Source organism: Scomber scombrus, chromosome 2 (genome assembly GCF_963691925.1).
Source record: "Scomber scombrus chromosome 2, fScoSco1.1, whole genome shotgun sequence".
NCBI lineage: Eukaryota > Metazoa > Chordata > Actinopteri > Scombriformes > Scombridae > Scomber > Scomber scombrus.
This window is the reverse complement of record NC_084971.1, coordinates 24,014,237-24,030,334: the sequence shown is the minus strand read 5'-3', so window position 1 is coordinate 24,030,334 and position 16,098 is coordinate 24,014,237. Positions and strand designations below refer to the sequence as shown.

General features: G+C 43.3%; 1 protein-coding gene across 3 annotated transcripts in view; it reads left to right on the top strand.

Annotated features, from left to right (window-relative positions):
* znf827 (zinc finger protein 827) overlaps positions 1-16,098 on the top strand; it is a 66,582-nt gene that overhangs the window by 24,786 nt on the left and 25,698 nt on the right. For all 3 annotated transcript variants that reach the window (XM_062432636.1, XM_062432628.1, XM_062432623.1), the window contains exons 3-5: positions 482-654; positions 962-1,457; positions 9,727-10,005. In XM_062432636.1, coding sequence (XP_062288620.1) covers positions 482-654; positions 962-1,457; positions 9,727-10,005 — 948 coding nt within the window. The remainder of the gene's footprint in view (positions 1-481; positions 655-961; positions 1,458-9,726; positions 10,006-16,098) is intronic.

Sequence of the window (16,098 nt, the reverse complement as noted above, 5' to 3'; positions counted from 1 at the left end):
CGAGGTTTTACACCTCAGGTCAATGAATGGCTGAGCACAGTAATTTCACCAAACACTGATTACCAGATGTTTTTCAAGGAACGGCACTGGAATACTTATGAAGCCATCCTGACAGGCCCTTGTAGAATTTGTAATGCAATCATGCCTCTTTCTAATAAGACCAATTAAACAGTAATGGATGCCGGATATGAAGCCAACAACAATAATCGAGATACTAAAACATGCTTGAGTTTTTACTTCCATTGTTCCATTGCTTCCAGCTGGTATTTCCCTTGATATTTTTCACCATTAGGTGTGCATAAATTGTCTCTGGCAGATCTGTGCAAACTCTAGTGTGCATTTGGATAGACTGCATTCTTATTTCTTCACAGCAATAAAGGCGAATTTCAGCAACACTGAACATAAAAGACTGAAGGCTCGCTTTTGAAACTCCTTGAATGTTGTTTGTGAAATGCTAACAATGACCTGCTGTCCCCTCAAGGCTCTCCTGAGGATGGTGGCAAACCATTCCAGTGTCCTGTGTGTGGACTGGTCATCAAACGCAAGAGCTACTGGAAGAGACACATGGTCATCCACACAGGCTTGAAAAGCCACCAGTGTCCCCTGTGTCCCTTCCGCTGTGCTCGCAAAGACAATCTTAAGTCCCACATGAAGGTAAGATGATAAATAATCTTCAACTTGTGACCCTGTTCCCTTTGTCACCCCCACCCACATCATCTTAATCAGTGGTTATTATGGCTCTTGGAATATAATTGTCAACATTAAAGGATATGCATGCTTTGGTTAAACTTCTAATATATCCTCTCCATGTAATAATTAAACACCACTGCCTGTTTGTTGTAGCATCTCACTGATAAATATTACTGAAATGAATCAAAGAATCATCTCTTTTTATCTTTGTGTCCTGTAGTGCCCAGAGAGAAGTAGTGATCTGACACTTAAATCTGGCCTCCTTTTCCAGGTACATCAGCACCAGGACCGAGGTGAGACGTTTCAGTGCGAACTTTGCCCCTTCACCTCTTCCCGTCACTTCAGCCTGAAGCTTCACATGCGCTGCCACCAGCACTTCCCCCGCACAGACGTCAAGGTGAAAGAGGAGCTCACTACCGACACGGAGGGCGAGGGTTCCGTGATGGGTGACAGCGGCTCCGCAGACATGAGAGGGACGGAGGTGTCCCCGCTGCACTCAGACAACCAGCAGCAGACGTCGCCTCCAGTCGAGGCTTCCTCCAATCATGTCCACATCAAGGAGGAGCCACACGAGAGAGAGCTGTCTGTGCTCTCCCCCTTCAGCATCTGCAGGGAACGTCCCAGCAGCAGTGCCAACTCCCTGGACCTGCCTGGAGTTGGTGTAGGAGTCGGGGTCCGGTCCAGTCCTAGTGGTCCAACCACAGCCTCCCTCTTTAGCCCTGACATCACTACCAAAACTGCCACTGACCTGCTTATGAAGCTATCAGGTTAGCACAAACAATGCAATTTAATGAATCCATATATCTATTTTTTTGCTATTTTAGAAGTGTGCAGAAGGCTCTAAGTCTTACACTAGTGTAAAATTAATTTTCTTTATTTCTATTTTTATCCACAAATCAGGAAAACGCACCAATCTATAGTATGTGCTGCAGTTAAAAGCTAACACTGTCCAACTTCACGGCTTGCATAGACACACTGCCAGCTTGACTCCAGATAATACAACATTTTTTGTTTATTGTTTTCCCAACTTGACTTTGTAATTGCAGTCATTGCAGCTCGACTTTTATCAAAAGTATTTCAATTCTTCCAAAGTTTGAACATGAAGACATCCGTGCTAATCTCCAGCTCAATGTTGTCTCCCCTTTGCCTGAAGTTTTGTTTTGATTCTTCACCATCACCAGAAATAACATTCTTCAGAAGTGTAAACAGTTTTATGTTAATAGTTTCAGGTCAAGGCTGCAGTGTGTCTCTGTGAGCTGTTTTTGATATATTTTAAAACAATAAGAGCCTAAAATGTCTGGAATGTAGTGCAAATACACAAGACACAATGAATAGACAATATTGGCTTTTGACAATAGTAAATACATGAATATATTTAGATTTTTCATGGGCATTAACATAGGGAGGCAAAAGTAAAATACCTTTTTAATCTTTTTAAAAAGTGAGTTTGTATAGGAATAGTTTACACAATATGGGTCGATTCAGAGATATGTTTTAGCTGTTGCGTTTCAGACTTTTAACTACTATTGTGCATATCAAGGATGTTAAACATGTCGTCACTGGTACACATGTTTATTCTCAACCTTGGTTTCTGTGTCTTTCCCATGAGTATGGCAGAAATGTGGGCCATGGATTTAAACCTTTTCACAACCTTCTGTGTGTTTAAAGCACCATATTTCTTAAAACTGGTAAGGACAACATCCAAAGAATTCAAAACTTGCCCTTTTTTGAGGAAGACAAAATACTGTATATTTTCCAAATAGAACTGGGTTGTTTTCATTTTGCCTGCAAATAGCAACCATGCAATTTTAAATCATTAGATGAGCTGCTTCCTTATCAGCTGTTTAATAAGCATTGTAACTTTGCACAGACACCGGAATGTTGCCTTTTTGTGTGTGTAAAACTTGTATGTGCAATCAGCATAGTGTATGGTCACAAGTGGCTCCTACTCACTTTGTATATGCTGGTGCACATACTTTATATACGGTGTATATATTATTTGGGTAGCAGTGCATTTCTTTTGAAAACAGAACCTAAGGATTGAAATATTCCCAGAGCATCCCTGGAAAAAAAACTGCCCAGCTGATGCAGAATTGGGAGAAACACAGGAAATGTCACCTATGAGATCTGATTTTGCAAATCTGTATTTTAAAAGATGGCACATCTTGGTGATCTAGGCCCAATCTGTGTACAAATGGTGGATACACAAGTCATCTGTTGCACTCAGCATATCTTACTGATTTACTGGCACCCTCCTTGTGTCATGCTACGTCTGCGTACAATGATAAAGGAGTAGGCTGAGACTGAGAATGTTCTGATATTTTTAAACTAAGGTTTCTGTGGCTCCGAACATTGCTTGGCCAGACATGATTTTTCTTTGTTTGTGTTTGGTTTTCATCAGTTAAAGTGCACTTCATGCAGTTTGTGTGCACCTTCATGATTAGTAGCATCCAAGTGGACCACGCACATGAAAATCAACTTAAGTAACACTGCACAGCACTTAAGTCATGACCTAAATCAGAGTATGTACAGTATGCTCAAATCTAACCTAATGGATAAATGTGTGTTTTGAATTAAATTTGCTAACTTATATTCATTACAAAACCCACATTATACATTTTGTTATATTTATCAAGCATGCTCGTTTTTTTTATTGCTTCTTTTATACAGAGTTTTAAAATCACACTTGAGTATTGCCCAATAGCACTCCCTCAGTCCTCTGCTGTTGGCCACAGATTAGCTCCTCTGAAGCAGTCGGGGACTAAATGATTTACTCAAGGGCACCTCGACAATAGTTGTTCAGGGATTAATTTTCCTGACCCACATCTTGAAGTCGTTAGGGGAGTCGAAGATCTGTAACCTCTAGGCATCGTCCTTCTGCTGACAATTCTGTGTGTGTGTGTGTGTGTGTGTGTGTGTGTGTGTGTGTGTGTGTGTGTGTGTGTGTGTGTGTGTGTGTGTGTGTGTGTGTGTGTGTGTGTGTGTGTGTGTGTGTGTGTGTGTGTGTGTGTGTGTGTGTGTGTGTGTGTGTGTGTGTGTGTGTGTGTGTGTGTGTGTGTGTGTGTGTATATTATAAAGACTGACAATGGTGAGAAATTCTATTCTAAAGCTCTTAATGAGATCAACTAAAAATGGTAAGAGACACAAACGGAAGACTCGATGAGGTCTTGCATGACTGTTTACAGAGAGCTACTTTACTTTGTTGGAAAGCTTTTTCTAAAAATGAAACAGTCGCCCTATTCCTGGCAGTTTTTTGTTGTAATGTAAACTAAAAATGCTGTGTACCTGGTTTTCTGCACCCTAACATGACAAATAGTGGTTATAATGATGGTGATATTTTCCATTCATGGAGCAGACTTAAACCTATCATGTAATATTTTTTTTACCATTGGTAAGTTGAAATGTGACACGAAGTTTTATAACATAATGATACAGCATTGTTTAAACAAACTTGACAAACATGCTGCTCTAAGGTATACTAGGTCCCGACTGTGTTTAGATACATTTCACCATGTTGCAAAATATCAAAGGATGAGCTTGGCGACAATGGCAAGATTGATGGAAAAAGGTTGACCGAGGTTCAGCGTTGGGGTCGAGGCTACGGCTGCCACTCTTCCACTTAATGCTGTGTAATTAGATTGAGATCTTGAGCGAGGATGGGAGGAAAAAACCCTGGGAACATTAGATTAATTAAAAATGTATGCATAATTCATAATTAAAAAGGAATTCATAATTTGAAATGATTAGCACCCTCAGCGCAATCCTGTGACCCCGCCAGGATGCACAGGGACCGGCCCGGTTTAGTTAACTCCCCCTCAATCTCGCATGCCCCGGCTCCACATGGATGTCCCCTGGGTGCCAGTTGCACTTCACTCTCAGACTACACAATCAAGCCCAGGCAACTCCCAGAGGAGCCAAGATGGCTCCTCGCAATGTCAGTCCAGTGTCAAGTGGCGGACATCTTAGTCGGGGCATCATTCAAGGAGAATTAGGGAGGATATAAAAAGACAGGACAAGAGGATGTTGAACTTGAATGCATGATGATTAGTTTTAATGAATACCGGTGCTTTGATCACAAAGTTCTCCCTTTGTTGTGGGTGGAGTTAAAGATAGAGGGCTATGAAACTGAGAGGAACTGGGCTCAGATCTTTGTGAGACATACCCATGCCATGGATCAGCCAGTGAGGCAGAGGTGAGGAAGTTCCTCCTGGGACTTCTAGACTCTATTTCTTTTGACCTCCCTGACAACCCAGATTGAGTGTGTACACGAGCAGCTCATCCCTCCTGCTTTTACACTGCTGTCTCAGTGCCTCAATCCCACAAGGCTTGTGTGTGTGTGTGTGTGTGTGTGTGTGTGTGTGTGTGTGTGTGTGTGTGTGTGTGTGTGTGTGTGTGTGTGTGTGTGTGTGTGTGTATGTGTGTTGGGGGGGGGGGGGGGGGGGCATATAAAAAGCTGGAGAGGGAAAGATAAAAAAAGAGACATATGAAGTGACAGCAAGTGAGGGAGAGGGAGAACTAGGCAAAGAGGGAGTTGCATCGAGTTCCCCAGGCATAAAAAGCCAGTGAACTCTTCCTGACCTCTGACATAATAAGCATATCATTTTTTGGGCTGCCCTGCTTTCCATTGAGTGTTATACTGATACCCTTTGATTTTTATCCTTGCACGCTGACACAACCGTTAGCTATCCAGTGTGATCCACATTTTGATTCAGAGATGAAAGCCACCGAGGCACTTTGAAATGCACAGCCCCTACCCTGTGCCCAGTGGACCCTGAGTTAATAATGACAGTGGGCACTGCACACCCTCCAAACACCAACCCCCACCCTCCCCCCCGCTGCGGTGACACAGGCACAACGAGCTTGACCCTGGCTGGGTGTGAATAATTGGCATGCAGGGGGTTGTGGGAGGTGTTGCATCTGTCATGATGCTTCTGCAGTTGTCTTATTTATCTTTTTCCTGGGAGAGTATCTTGCATCCACTGCTTTGCTACAGTGAGATGAGCCACAGGCAGAATTTTAACGTTGTACATGAAAAACCTGGAGGCATTGAAGTGAACACTGAGCACATTTTTTTTTCTATCCGCACAGGCATTATTTTAGTGTCATTGCATTTGAAATCACCATCAAGGCATCATTTGTATGTTAATTGTAGACATTCTTGGGCTTTATGTACCATCTTTCAGTCATTCCAAGTTGTCTCAGAATATTTTGAATTTGGAGTCGTCTTCTCTTTACTTTCTTTGTGCACATCTAGATTAAATCTGCATGTCCCTTGCTTTCCAGCTCTGCATGGGCAGATACAGGAAGGCCTTTTGTGCGTGACCTCTGGTCCATACATCCCCACTGCAGCCATCAGTATCACTGTGCGGTGTCTAGCACACTGTCAGCTTTTGTTGGGTTCTCAACCTGCCCCATGTAGCCCTGTGCTTCTTTTTTTTTCTCCGGGAGAAAACAGCAGCCAATTGTCAGAGGGGGAGCAGGCCGGCGTGACAGAGGTGGAAAGCTAATGAAGTTATTTGACGGAAGCCCTGGCCACGGAGCGAGAGGTGAGGCGGAGTGGACAAGCGCCTGGCAGCGAGACGGATGAGGCGCGAGAGAGAGAAGCGTGGCGAGGGGGGCAGAAACAGGGAACCGAACGGCGATGTAAGTGCCGTTGGTGGCAGGTGTCAGAAGGGTGTGATAACATGGAGACAAACTGATAGCATCGTCAACCCTGAGCTATAACCAGCCTTACAGTATCATGCACAGGGAGCTGACATCGGCCGGGTTACGTGCTCACACAGGCAGGAAGCTCACAGAAGAGATGCCCAGTCACCCAGAGATGCCCATCTCTTCCTCAGATCTGTGCTCACTTCAAAAGATGATGTGCCAGAGTCTGGATGCTCATCATGGTATTGTGATTGTGAAATTCTGACAGACAAAAGGCTGAAGTGTAAGCTTGGCATGATCTGTTCCTGTTGGTACTGTGCTCCGGCTTTTTGTTATTGAGCCATCAGCTCGAAGGAATAAAAAACTTGCCCGTTGGATTAGGCTACTAAATAATTCATTGGGTTCTGTAACATATATTCTGAGTGGAAATACACTCTATTTATAGCGACAATCCAAAAGGTCACTGGAGTGGTGTGACTTTGTGTGTGAGTGCACGTCCTGGGGTTGTTTTTGTTCTCATGAGGCCACAGAGGAGAATCTGAAGTTTGTGTTGAGTCTGTATTTGTCTGCGGCTCATGTGCAGCACAGCTTTCGCATACGGTCGGCATGCAGCATGACACAGCATGCGTATTGTTGCGACAACACAAAATAAAGATTCCTCCGAATATATAGTTAAGTAATTGTCTGCGAAGGCAAAGCGATAGTGTATTTTTTATGTGTGTTTGTAAAGCGGTGACCAAGTGTGCTGTCCCTGTCTGATCCGACATGGCCCAACACGCTTCTAATTAGAGGACGTCCTTCCAGGTGCTGACCAGGTTATACTTAGCCTGCCCGCTGACATCTGACGGTGTGACATTTCCAGCTGGTGCCGCGTGTGACCCTGCACCACTGCCCCTGAACTTGAAGGTCATCGTCCACCCCTCCTCTCTCCCCACCGCTCAACCTCCTCCTTCTCCCCCTCTTGAACTACAGCCCCGGCCTGCCATGGTGTGGCACTGTGGCATCATGGCACCACATGGGTGGTCAAAACACCAGCACCTGTCCCCTTTCCCTGCCCCGTATCCCCTGTCCCTGAGCCCTCTATCCCTCCGGCATAGATCATCATTAATCAGAGGGGCCAGAGCCGGCACAGATTGATGATGTGGGCAGGGGGCGGCGGGCCTGTGGCGGTTAGAGATGTTAGGTGAGACGGTAGGGTGAGAAGAGGAGCAGATCTCTGCTGGGGCCAGAGGAGACTGGACAGCAGTCTGCCCAAGAGTGATAGCCTCTCTTGTATCCATGCCCTGTGTGTGTGTGTGTGTGTGTGTGTGTGTGTGTATGTATGTATGTGAGAGATGGAGAGAGTGTGACTGCACATGTTGGGGTGTACACATTGTTTGAAATCTGCATAGGTGTCAAGAGTTGTGTTGTTAAATGTGTGAACAAGTTTGTCGGTGTCACACTTCTGTCCAAGTTTTTTTTTTATTGATTTGAATACATTTTAGAAATTAAAGAGTTTAATTTTTCGGAATCAAAAGGAATAGTTCGATAATAAAGGTGCACCAGTACTTTGTAGCTTCTTAGGAACTCCCTAACTGCAGTGTCTGTTGCAGCCTCGGCAAATGAATATGCCCATTTCAGAATGCATTACCAACACTGCATTACAGTGACATCATATTACAAACAGTATGTGAGGGGAAAATATCTCTCAGATGGAGATATTTTCAAAATGAACAAAGACAACAAAAATGTGGACAGCAACACTCACCACATTCAGTGTGTCAGAGATTACTAAGAAGCATATGTGGTGCTCTGCCCTTTGCCACAGCAGCGGGGTTCTGCATCCTGACTCTCGTGTGAAAATCACATTGCCACAGTAACATAGCGTTGCACTCATCCATCACTTCAAAAAAAAAAGAAAGAAAGAAAGAAACACAACAACATTACAGAGAATAACTTTGTTATTTTTATGTTTATGACTTAAATGTTCCCATTGTACACACATTCCCTACAAGCTTCATGTCTGTTAAAAACAACCACAGCTTCTCCACTTCCTTCTTTAACAGGTGATCATCATCATCAACTATCTAGTCCAAAAGTCCAAAAATAAAATTATTGACTCATACAACAAAATAAATGTTAATATTCTGTCAATAAGTTGATTTTGCAAAAAAAAAAAACCTTTATAACATAACTTGGAAACGCATTCATGTAATGATGTCAAGTTTCAAATATTTGGATTGGTTCTGCCAACAACACCCACTACATGAAGAACTTGATACTCTTAATTGTTTCTTTAAAACGGTATTGTGCACCTGTAGTATATCAGGTCACAATAGTGAATTCTGTACTTAAACATTCCTCATAGTTCCTCTAGTGCACTGAATGACACTAAGGTATGAAGTGACTGTGCACAGACATGCTGTATATTTTAAAACAGCTTGTCTGGCTGATTATGGCCATTTTAAATTTCAACAATGTTGTAAGCTGTAGCCTAGGTAAACCTTCATTTTAGTACAGAATGTAGTGGAATCTGACGAGGGACACAAAGAGAGCCGCTTGCCCCGCTGTTCTTTTCTTGGCGGCTATCGGAAGTTGCTCCATGTCTAATTATTAATTATTCATCTAAGGCGGATTAGATGTGGCCCAGTTTCTCTTGAAGATGACTTTAGAGCAGAGGGATCCATGTGACAGTTCATTCCCTAACCTAGGCTACATTCTACAGAGATGGCAGATAAGGCTTCTGCTGATTGTTATCGCAGCCTACAGAAGTACAGGAATTATTTCATGTCCTCACGCCTGAGATGGACTCAGACGATGTCAGAGGCAAGGGAAAGGATGAGGGAGCCAGACTTTAAGTGGAAAGTAGCTGAGAATAAAGTCTATAAAAATTAAGTGTGAAAGAGAAAAGATGAAGGAGAGGAGTTTGGGAATTTGATGCGGATGCCCTGAAGACCCAGAGAGGAGGACAGTCATGAGGTTACAACCTCTGTTTTATCCCACTGCTTCCCAACTGTGGTGCCTGTTGGAGTGATAAAAATCCACAATTGACCACTTGGTGTCATGTTGAAGTTTCTTTTCTTGTGTTATACATTGTATCTTTTGAGGTTTGCTTGAAAGAAGTGTGAATTAATGCCTTTGTTGGATATTACACTATGATTTAATTCTTTGTAAGGCAATATTTGATAGATGTGTGACCCTTGGGCGCATCCACGTTTCAGACCTTTTCTGTTTTATTCTTGTTATTGTTGGATTACATTATTATACACCTCTTAACTTAACGTTCACCTTTCCAACTACTCATTTGTTTGGTCACAACAAATATTTGGTCGGTTTGTTTTCGCCCCTCAAATGATTTGTCTCAATTTCTTCTCATTCCTTCAATCTCTTCTGTCTTTCTGGCTGCAGCGGCCAACCAGAGGGAGACGTTGAAATCTCCATTCCACTTGAAGGAAGAACCCAAAGTGGAGGAAGCATTGAGCCCCAGACCAGCCTCCCGGTCACAGAGCCAGGTCCAGCCCAGCTACCCGGTGACATTCTGCCAGGATGGGCCAACGGGGGCCGCAGCTGCTGCAGAGCGCCCAGGGCCGCTGAAACCAAGGGAAGGAAGCCCCCCGGCTAAGAACAGCTTGCTGAGCCAGGATATCAACATTAAGGTGGCTTCTGAGCTGCTGATGAAGCTTTCAGGTAGGATGAGTACACGTCTACAGATCTTTGGATGCTTGCAATAAGGGGGAAATGCTAACGAGCTTTATAGCTCTCAGAATGACCCATAAAACAGTCCACTGTAATTCCTCTAAATCTGAGAAGAAGAGTTAATCTGTGATCTTGAAAATGTGTCTGTATTGGATGCAGATACTGCATTTATTAAATTTGAGGACAACTGCCCGTTTCTTTACAGAAAGTATTTTTGGAGACATGTTCTTTGTTATTAATATTTGTTGTGCTGGTCGGCAGTTTGAGTTTTTAGACCAGCCGATAGCAGCTCAGAAGGTTAGCTGTAGGCCAAAAGTTATGCCACTGACCGCTATAAAAGGGTTTTGTTGTTTTCTACCATTGTATACCTAACTGAGCTAAAATTGGGGGCTTCTCAAAGGTGGGGGAGAAGCGTATGTGAAATGGTCTCTGTTTCTCTGTGGCCTCTGCTCTGGATTGTGGTTGAAAAGCCTTTGTATCCGCCCTGACGATATTCAGGTCACTTGTCTTGATCCTTTATTTTCTTCCTACCCTTGTCTGCATCGGGTTATTCCAACTTTTGGTGAACACGTTTTATTTTGTGCAGTTGATTGTTTTCACTTCTAAAGTTGCTCTCCCTGCCAGACAATTAGGAGATGATGTGCTGGATCTGTTTGCTTTATTGAACTTAAAACTCTACTATAACTTTCTCCTTGTTCTGCGATAGACAGTAAAACAGTCAGATTTTTGACATGCACCCCATCTCAATATGTGTGTACAACTCTGGCATAAGTCAGTGCACAGTTGCAGTGATGATTCAGCTCTTACTGTACATTTTTAGTTTGAGCACTCAAAATAAATTGGTAACAAGAAGTCAGGCAGGGACTCCAGCTTTGTTCATTGTTTTGCCACACTCTGCGTGTGCCACTGTACTCAGCATTATGTAAATGTTAATTTTCCCCAATTATTACACACTTTGTGTCGCTGCTAAATCGAGTTTCAAGCTGCTGCTTATTTTAGTCTCCATCCAAAATGACTATTGGATGTCAGGTCTAGTTCAAGTGTGTTTTGGACAGTTGTTTGTCCACTGTGGGCTGCTGGAGAGCGTCTCACAGGCTATCAAGAATGAAATTTGCTGGAGTAGGTATCGCTATGTACCGACAGAGCTAGTTTCCACAGTTACTCAATATTTAGAAAAACTGTTTTTCTTTTTCGGATTAAACAACTAAATGCAATACACAAATTATTATATATTAATATTTATTATATTAGATAGATTAGATTTTGCGTAGCACCAGAATGGCTCCTTTTAAGAACAACATTGGAATGGTTTGTATGTTGGAATTGATCAGCCACAAAATTTACAAATGTGACACATGCTGTAGGAAAAAAAAAAACACAAAGCAAATGGCAGTCTGATGGTGGCGCAGTGGGGCGTTGCTCCATCCACAGCTCTTCATCCTGTGCCAGTGTGTGCGTGCTTGACAGACACCTCACACACCGGTTGCCATTGTTCTCTCTGGGTCGACTGGTGTTCAGAGTGACTCATGCTGGCTGGGAGCTCAGTGGTACTACACGTGTGCTGCTCCGCTGCCTGCCCCCAGGTCACGTTTCCCTGTGTGTGTGCATGTGCTTTTGTGTGCAGATTTGAGGAAGACAAAAATGACATGATTACTACTCTAAATACAACAGAATTTTGAAAAAAAATTAAGATAATTGGCCTTTTGTGTGTAAATCGGAGAGAGAGAAACAGAGAATGATGTGGGCAGTATGTAATTCCTCTACTGTACTGCCTCCACTATGTTCTTTGTTTTATCACTGTTTATCTTTTCTCTCCTGTCATTTCTGCCGTCTCCAATCCCTGCACTGACGTTATCCTGCCAGTTTATTTGGACCACAAGCAGCACGGCCAGCATTTATCCCCTCCCATCACTTACACTAGCTCTGCAAGGTTGACCTAGGTTAGGGAAAGATGCTGCAGCGTTCATCCGTCCACTGGCTCTCTCTGCCCCCTCACACAGTCCTCAGAGCGCAGTGCCGTCCATTGCCATGGCAACAGCGGGGGCGGTAGATGGAGAGGGCTGTCTAGAGTGACAGCCTTGACAAGAGTCTGGACCCTCAAATGACCCGTTGGGGAGGGGGGGGGAAGATGGCGAGGAGGAAAGGAGAGAGCTGGGAAAAGGTCATTGCCGTTACAGTCACGTGTGATTACAGTCATGAGGTTCAAGGGCATCTACACTGTAACCTTTCTCTGTCCCCTGATAAAGGTCGGCCCCAGAAAACAATAACTCAGTATGGATACTCAAATAGGGAAATCACATTAGGGAGTTTGGACTAAGCATTCTCTTTGTTCACATCCATATTTGTCTGTTATTGCATGCTTATTTCCTCATTCTTACTGTAGTGTCACTGCAGCAAATGGACACAGCCTAATTAAATTTCTTGTACTCATCCTTCCTCTACCATGGCTTTGGACAGTCGGAGCAAGTGGGGTTGTCATCATTACTGTCCATTGTGCTGTAACATGAGTTGCATCATCCTTTTAACTAGGTCACTCCTTCACCCCCCCCCCCCCCCCAAAACACCCCCCTGTCCCCCCACCCCCATCCCCCCTCCTCTCTTTCTTATCAAACATTGGTTGGTCGCGTTGAGTCGCCTTGCTAGCGCTACCTCCCCCACATCTGTTTAAAACCAGGCTGCTGGTGTCTGGGGGCTAATTACGTTGGGCTAAATAGTCCCTGGCGCCAGCGGCTAACGTGTACCAGCAGATGGGCACTGGTGTTGCAGGGCAAGGGGAACATGGCGTCACAGGAAGGGAGGGGGAAGGAGGGGTACAGGGCCCTAGGTGGTGCCCTGGCAGACTGGCATCGTGTGGGTAACAGCCGTGCCACCCACTCACCATGCAGCCACCACCGCTATAGGTGTGAAATCACACTTTGTACTCGCTTTACTCATTCCTTAGGAACAGGCCCTCCATCTCTGAGAACATTTTACAGGCCCTCTCCCCTCTGCAGTGCTCGTTACCTCGCTAATAAAAGTTGCATTAAGATATTTTGACCATTATGGGGCAGAAAACTGAAAAAACTGGAGAGAAAAAAAGAGAAACACAGGCGTCCCAGTGGAGTGTTTTTCTGGTTACCATTCAAAGGTAGGCTCAGTATTCACTGATGGTTATGTCTGATTTGGTTGAACGACTCTAGTGATAGTGGATGCCTTTTGTTTTAAAATTGGTTATTGTCACAAAATGGGTGTTTATTACCAGAAGCGTGAGCAGCAATGGACAAATCTGAAATCCCCTTTTTTTTTTTTTTATCAAAGGATGCCAATATCAGCTGTTTTCCCTTAAATAAACCTGGCACAATTGCATCACCTGTTGGAGCCAAACTGACTGACCTACCACATGTTGTAGGCCTGCAGAGTGGATATTGAATACTGTCACTGCCGACTGGATAAACTGACAGCTCACTGTTTGTGATTCAGAGAGGAAGAGAGATTTTTTTTTTATTCTCCAACAAAGACTCCTGCCTTCAACTCCTGACTTTCCACTTTAAAATGTAACTGAGACTGTTACTGTTGTAATTCTGCTGCGCTACTCCATGTTGCTATTAAAATAGATTTATTAAAATGCAACAGATAAAGTTGCAGAGCACATACTACTGTTTAGGTATTTGTAAGGAATTAGTCAACTGAAGATGAAGGCAGGTGTGGATGACGTACTAGTCAGTATCGCCTCACCTATTGTTAATTCATAGCTCACTGCGGGACCGGCTCATTGACATTAAATGTGTGTTTTATCCACAGCGTGAGTCTGCCGGGTGTAGACTGTTTTTATTTATATTATCCAGCATTATTATGTAATTGATGCACATTTCCACTCACTTGCGTTGCGCTTGATGATTGACTCACCATCACTAACAAACCTGGTCCTCTGACACCAATTCTCAATGTAATTTTTAAAGAGCCAATTTTCACTAAACCTGCCATCACCTTCCCCTCACACTGCTTCATTACATGAGCTCATACCACTACTCCAGCCTTTGCATGATGGACAGAAAAACACAGGTGAAGGTGAAGAAAACACCAACTTGCCTTTGTTTGTGACAAAGAAAATGAATTAATAATGGTTTGAATAATATAGGAAGCCTTGATTTCCTCTATAAGGTAGGGAAACCGTGTAATGCTCATTATTTATCTTCACTCTCACATGAAAGGAATTCACCATATATGCAATAAAGCTTATCACAGCATACTGTATAAGCAACTGTAATTCGCAACACAGGCATTACTGTACAGTATTACTTTCTGTAATCTGCTCTTGGTGTCCTCACCATGCTCCCTCAGTGTGGCCGCTCGCTGACCTCTCCCACTCTCACCCCCCCACCTACATATTTGTCTGTCTGTCTTACTCGCTCCTCATCACTGCCTATAGTTCTATTCAAAGAAATGCATCCTTTTGCCCCTTGATGTACTGTCTGTGCTTGTCTCCTGGATAGCTAGTTATATATATTTAAGAGATTGACAGAATCACTGAGGCACCCAACTGTCTTCTTTTGTCTTGACCTTATTTGATAAAGCCTTACTAGCCTTGTATGAGCTGCCATTTGTGCCAAATGTTTTTGTTTAGGACCACTTTATAAGGTCTATATCTGGCTCTTTATGGGCAGTTTATCAAGCAAGCTGTTCTAGAGTCAGATATTGCTGCAGTTTGTGATCGTTGGGAGGCTGAACTACTGAGAACTAGCTGGTCGAGGATCAATTGTTGCAGCAGCTGTCTGTGAAGGCTGCAGGCAAGGCTGCTGTGGCTCCCACATGACATGCAGTCTCCACACTGCAGCCTTTGAAGCGCCTGAACTCTTCACCCCTGTCTGAGCAGGTCAGCAAGAGAGCAGGAGAATAGAGAGATTGAGAGAGAGAGGGATGGGGGCAGGGATGGTGAGATGTGGAATAACAGAGCAGGGGAGAAGGGTAGACTAGGATAACGGGAGGGGGAGAGGTGGAGAGGTTGTCATTTATGCTCTAGCCATTCCTCATCTTTCTGTCCTCCCCCAGCTCTTCTCTCTCTCATTCCACTTTCTTCTTTCCTCTCTTACCCTCAGGTGTTCTTTTTCTGGCACTGTTTGACAATGTTTTCCCTCTCTTTACCCTTCCGTCTGTCTGTCTCCCACACTTGCCCGTCCGTCCAGGTTCTAGTTTGGATACTGTTGACGCATCAAAGCGCTGCAATAAATTGACTTTGCATGCATTAAATCATTAATGGTATGTGACAGTTTTTATCTAAGTGCAGTTACAAATCTGTCCTGGGTCTGTGCTTACTGTACAGTATGCTCTAAGTGAATTTGTTTAGGTTGTCACGTCCACATAGATTCAAGTAGACACTTGAGGTCATAGTTGATCACTAAAAACAGAACATCGCACAAACCCCAGTCACTTTCGTTCTGACTCAAAACCTGAGTAGTGCTGTGTCAGAGGGAACAAGGTATGTATAGTGCATTTATAGTAACTTGGCATACAGCTCACATTCACACACATGATGAAGAGCTGCGACATAGTTGTTGCATTACATACCTAACGCAGCTAATATGAGCTTTCATTTGGAAATGTTTATTTTGTTACAGGTGACATTTTGACAATCCACACAGACTTACCATGTAAGAGTCTGTCATTATTGTTGAAGCCCTGCAGTGCTTCACAAACTGGATTTATGTATTCACTTATCTAAACAAATATATGACGTTTTAGCACTGAAACTAAATCCAGCCTCTTAGTAACCAAAAGCAACAACCAATATAATAAAGATGCAAATTGGTTCAGTTTTAATTAAAAGTGTAATTGTTTGTTAAAATACGTCATATTTAATTGCCAAACCTGCTTTTAAATTTTGGGGGAAAAAGTTTAAATATCTCTCAGTATAAACCTTTGGATTAAAGCAAGACTGCCCACAGGAATATTGTTGTTAAAGTTGTGCAAAAGTAGACTTAAAAAACAAAAACAAAATATGACAAATTAATCTGAAGTATTTCTGTGTACGTTTGCTCTCCTCTCTAGATGTTGTTGTTGTTAAATTTAATAAAATGAATGCTACTTGCAGACCGACCTAAACTCTGC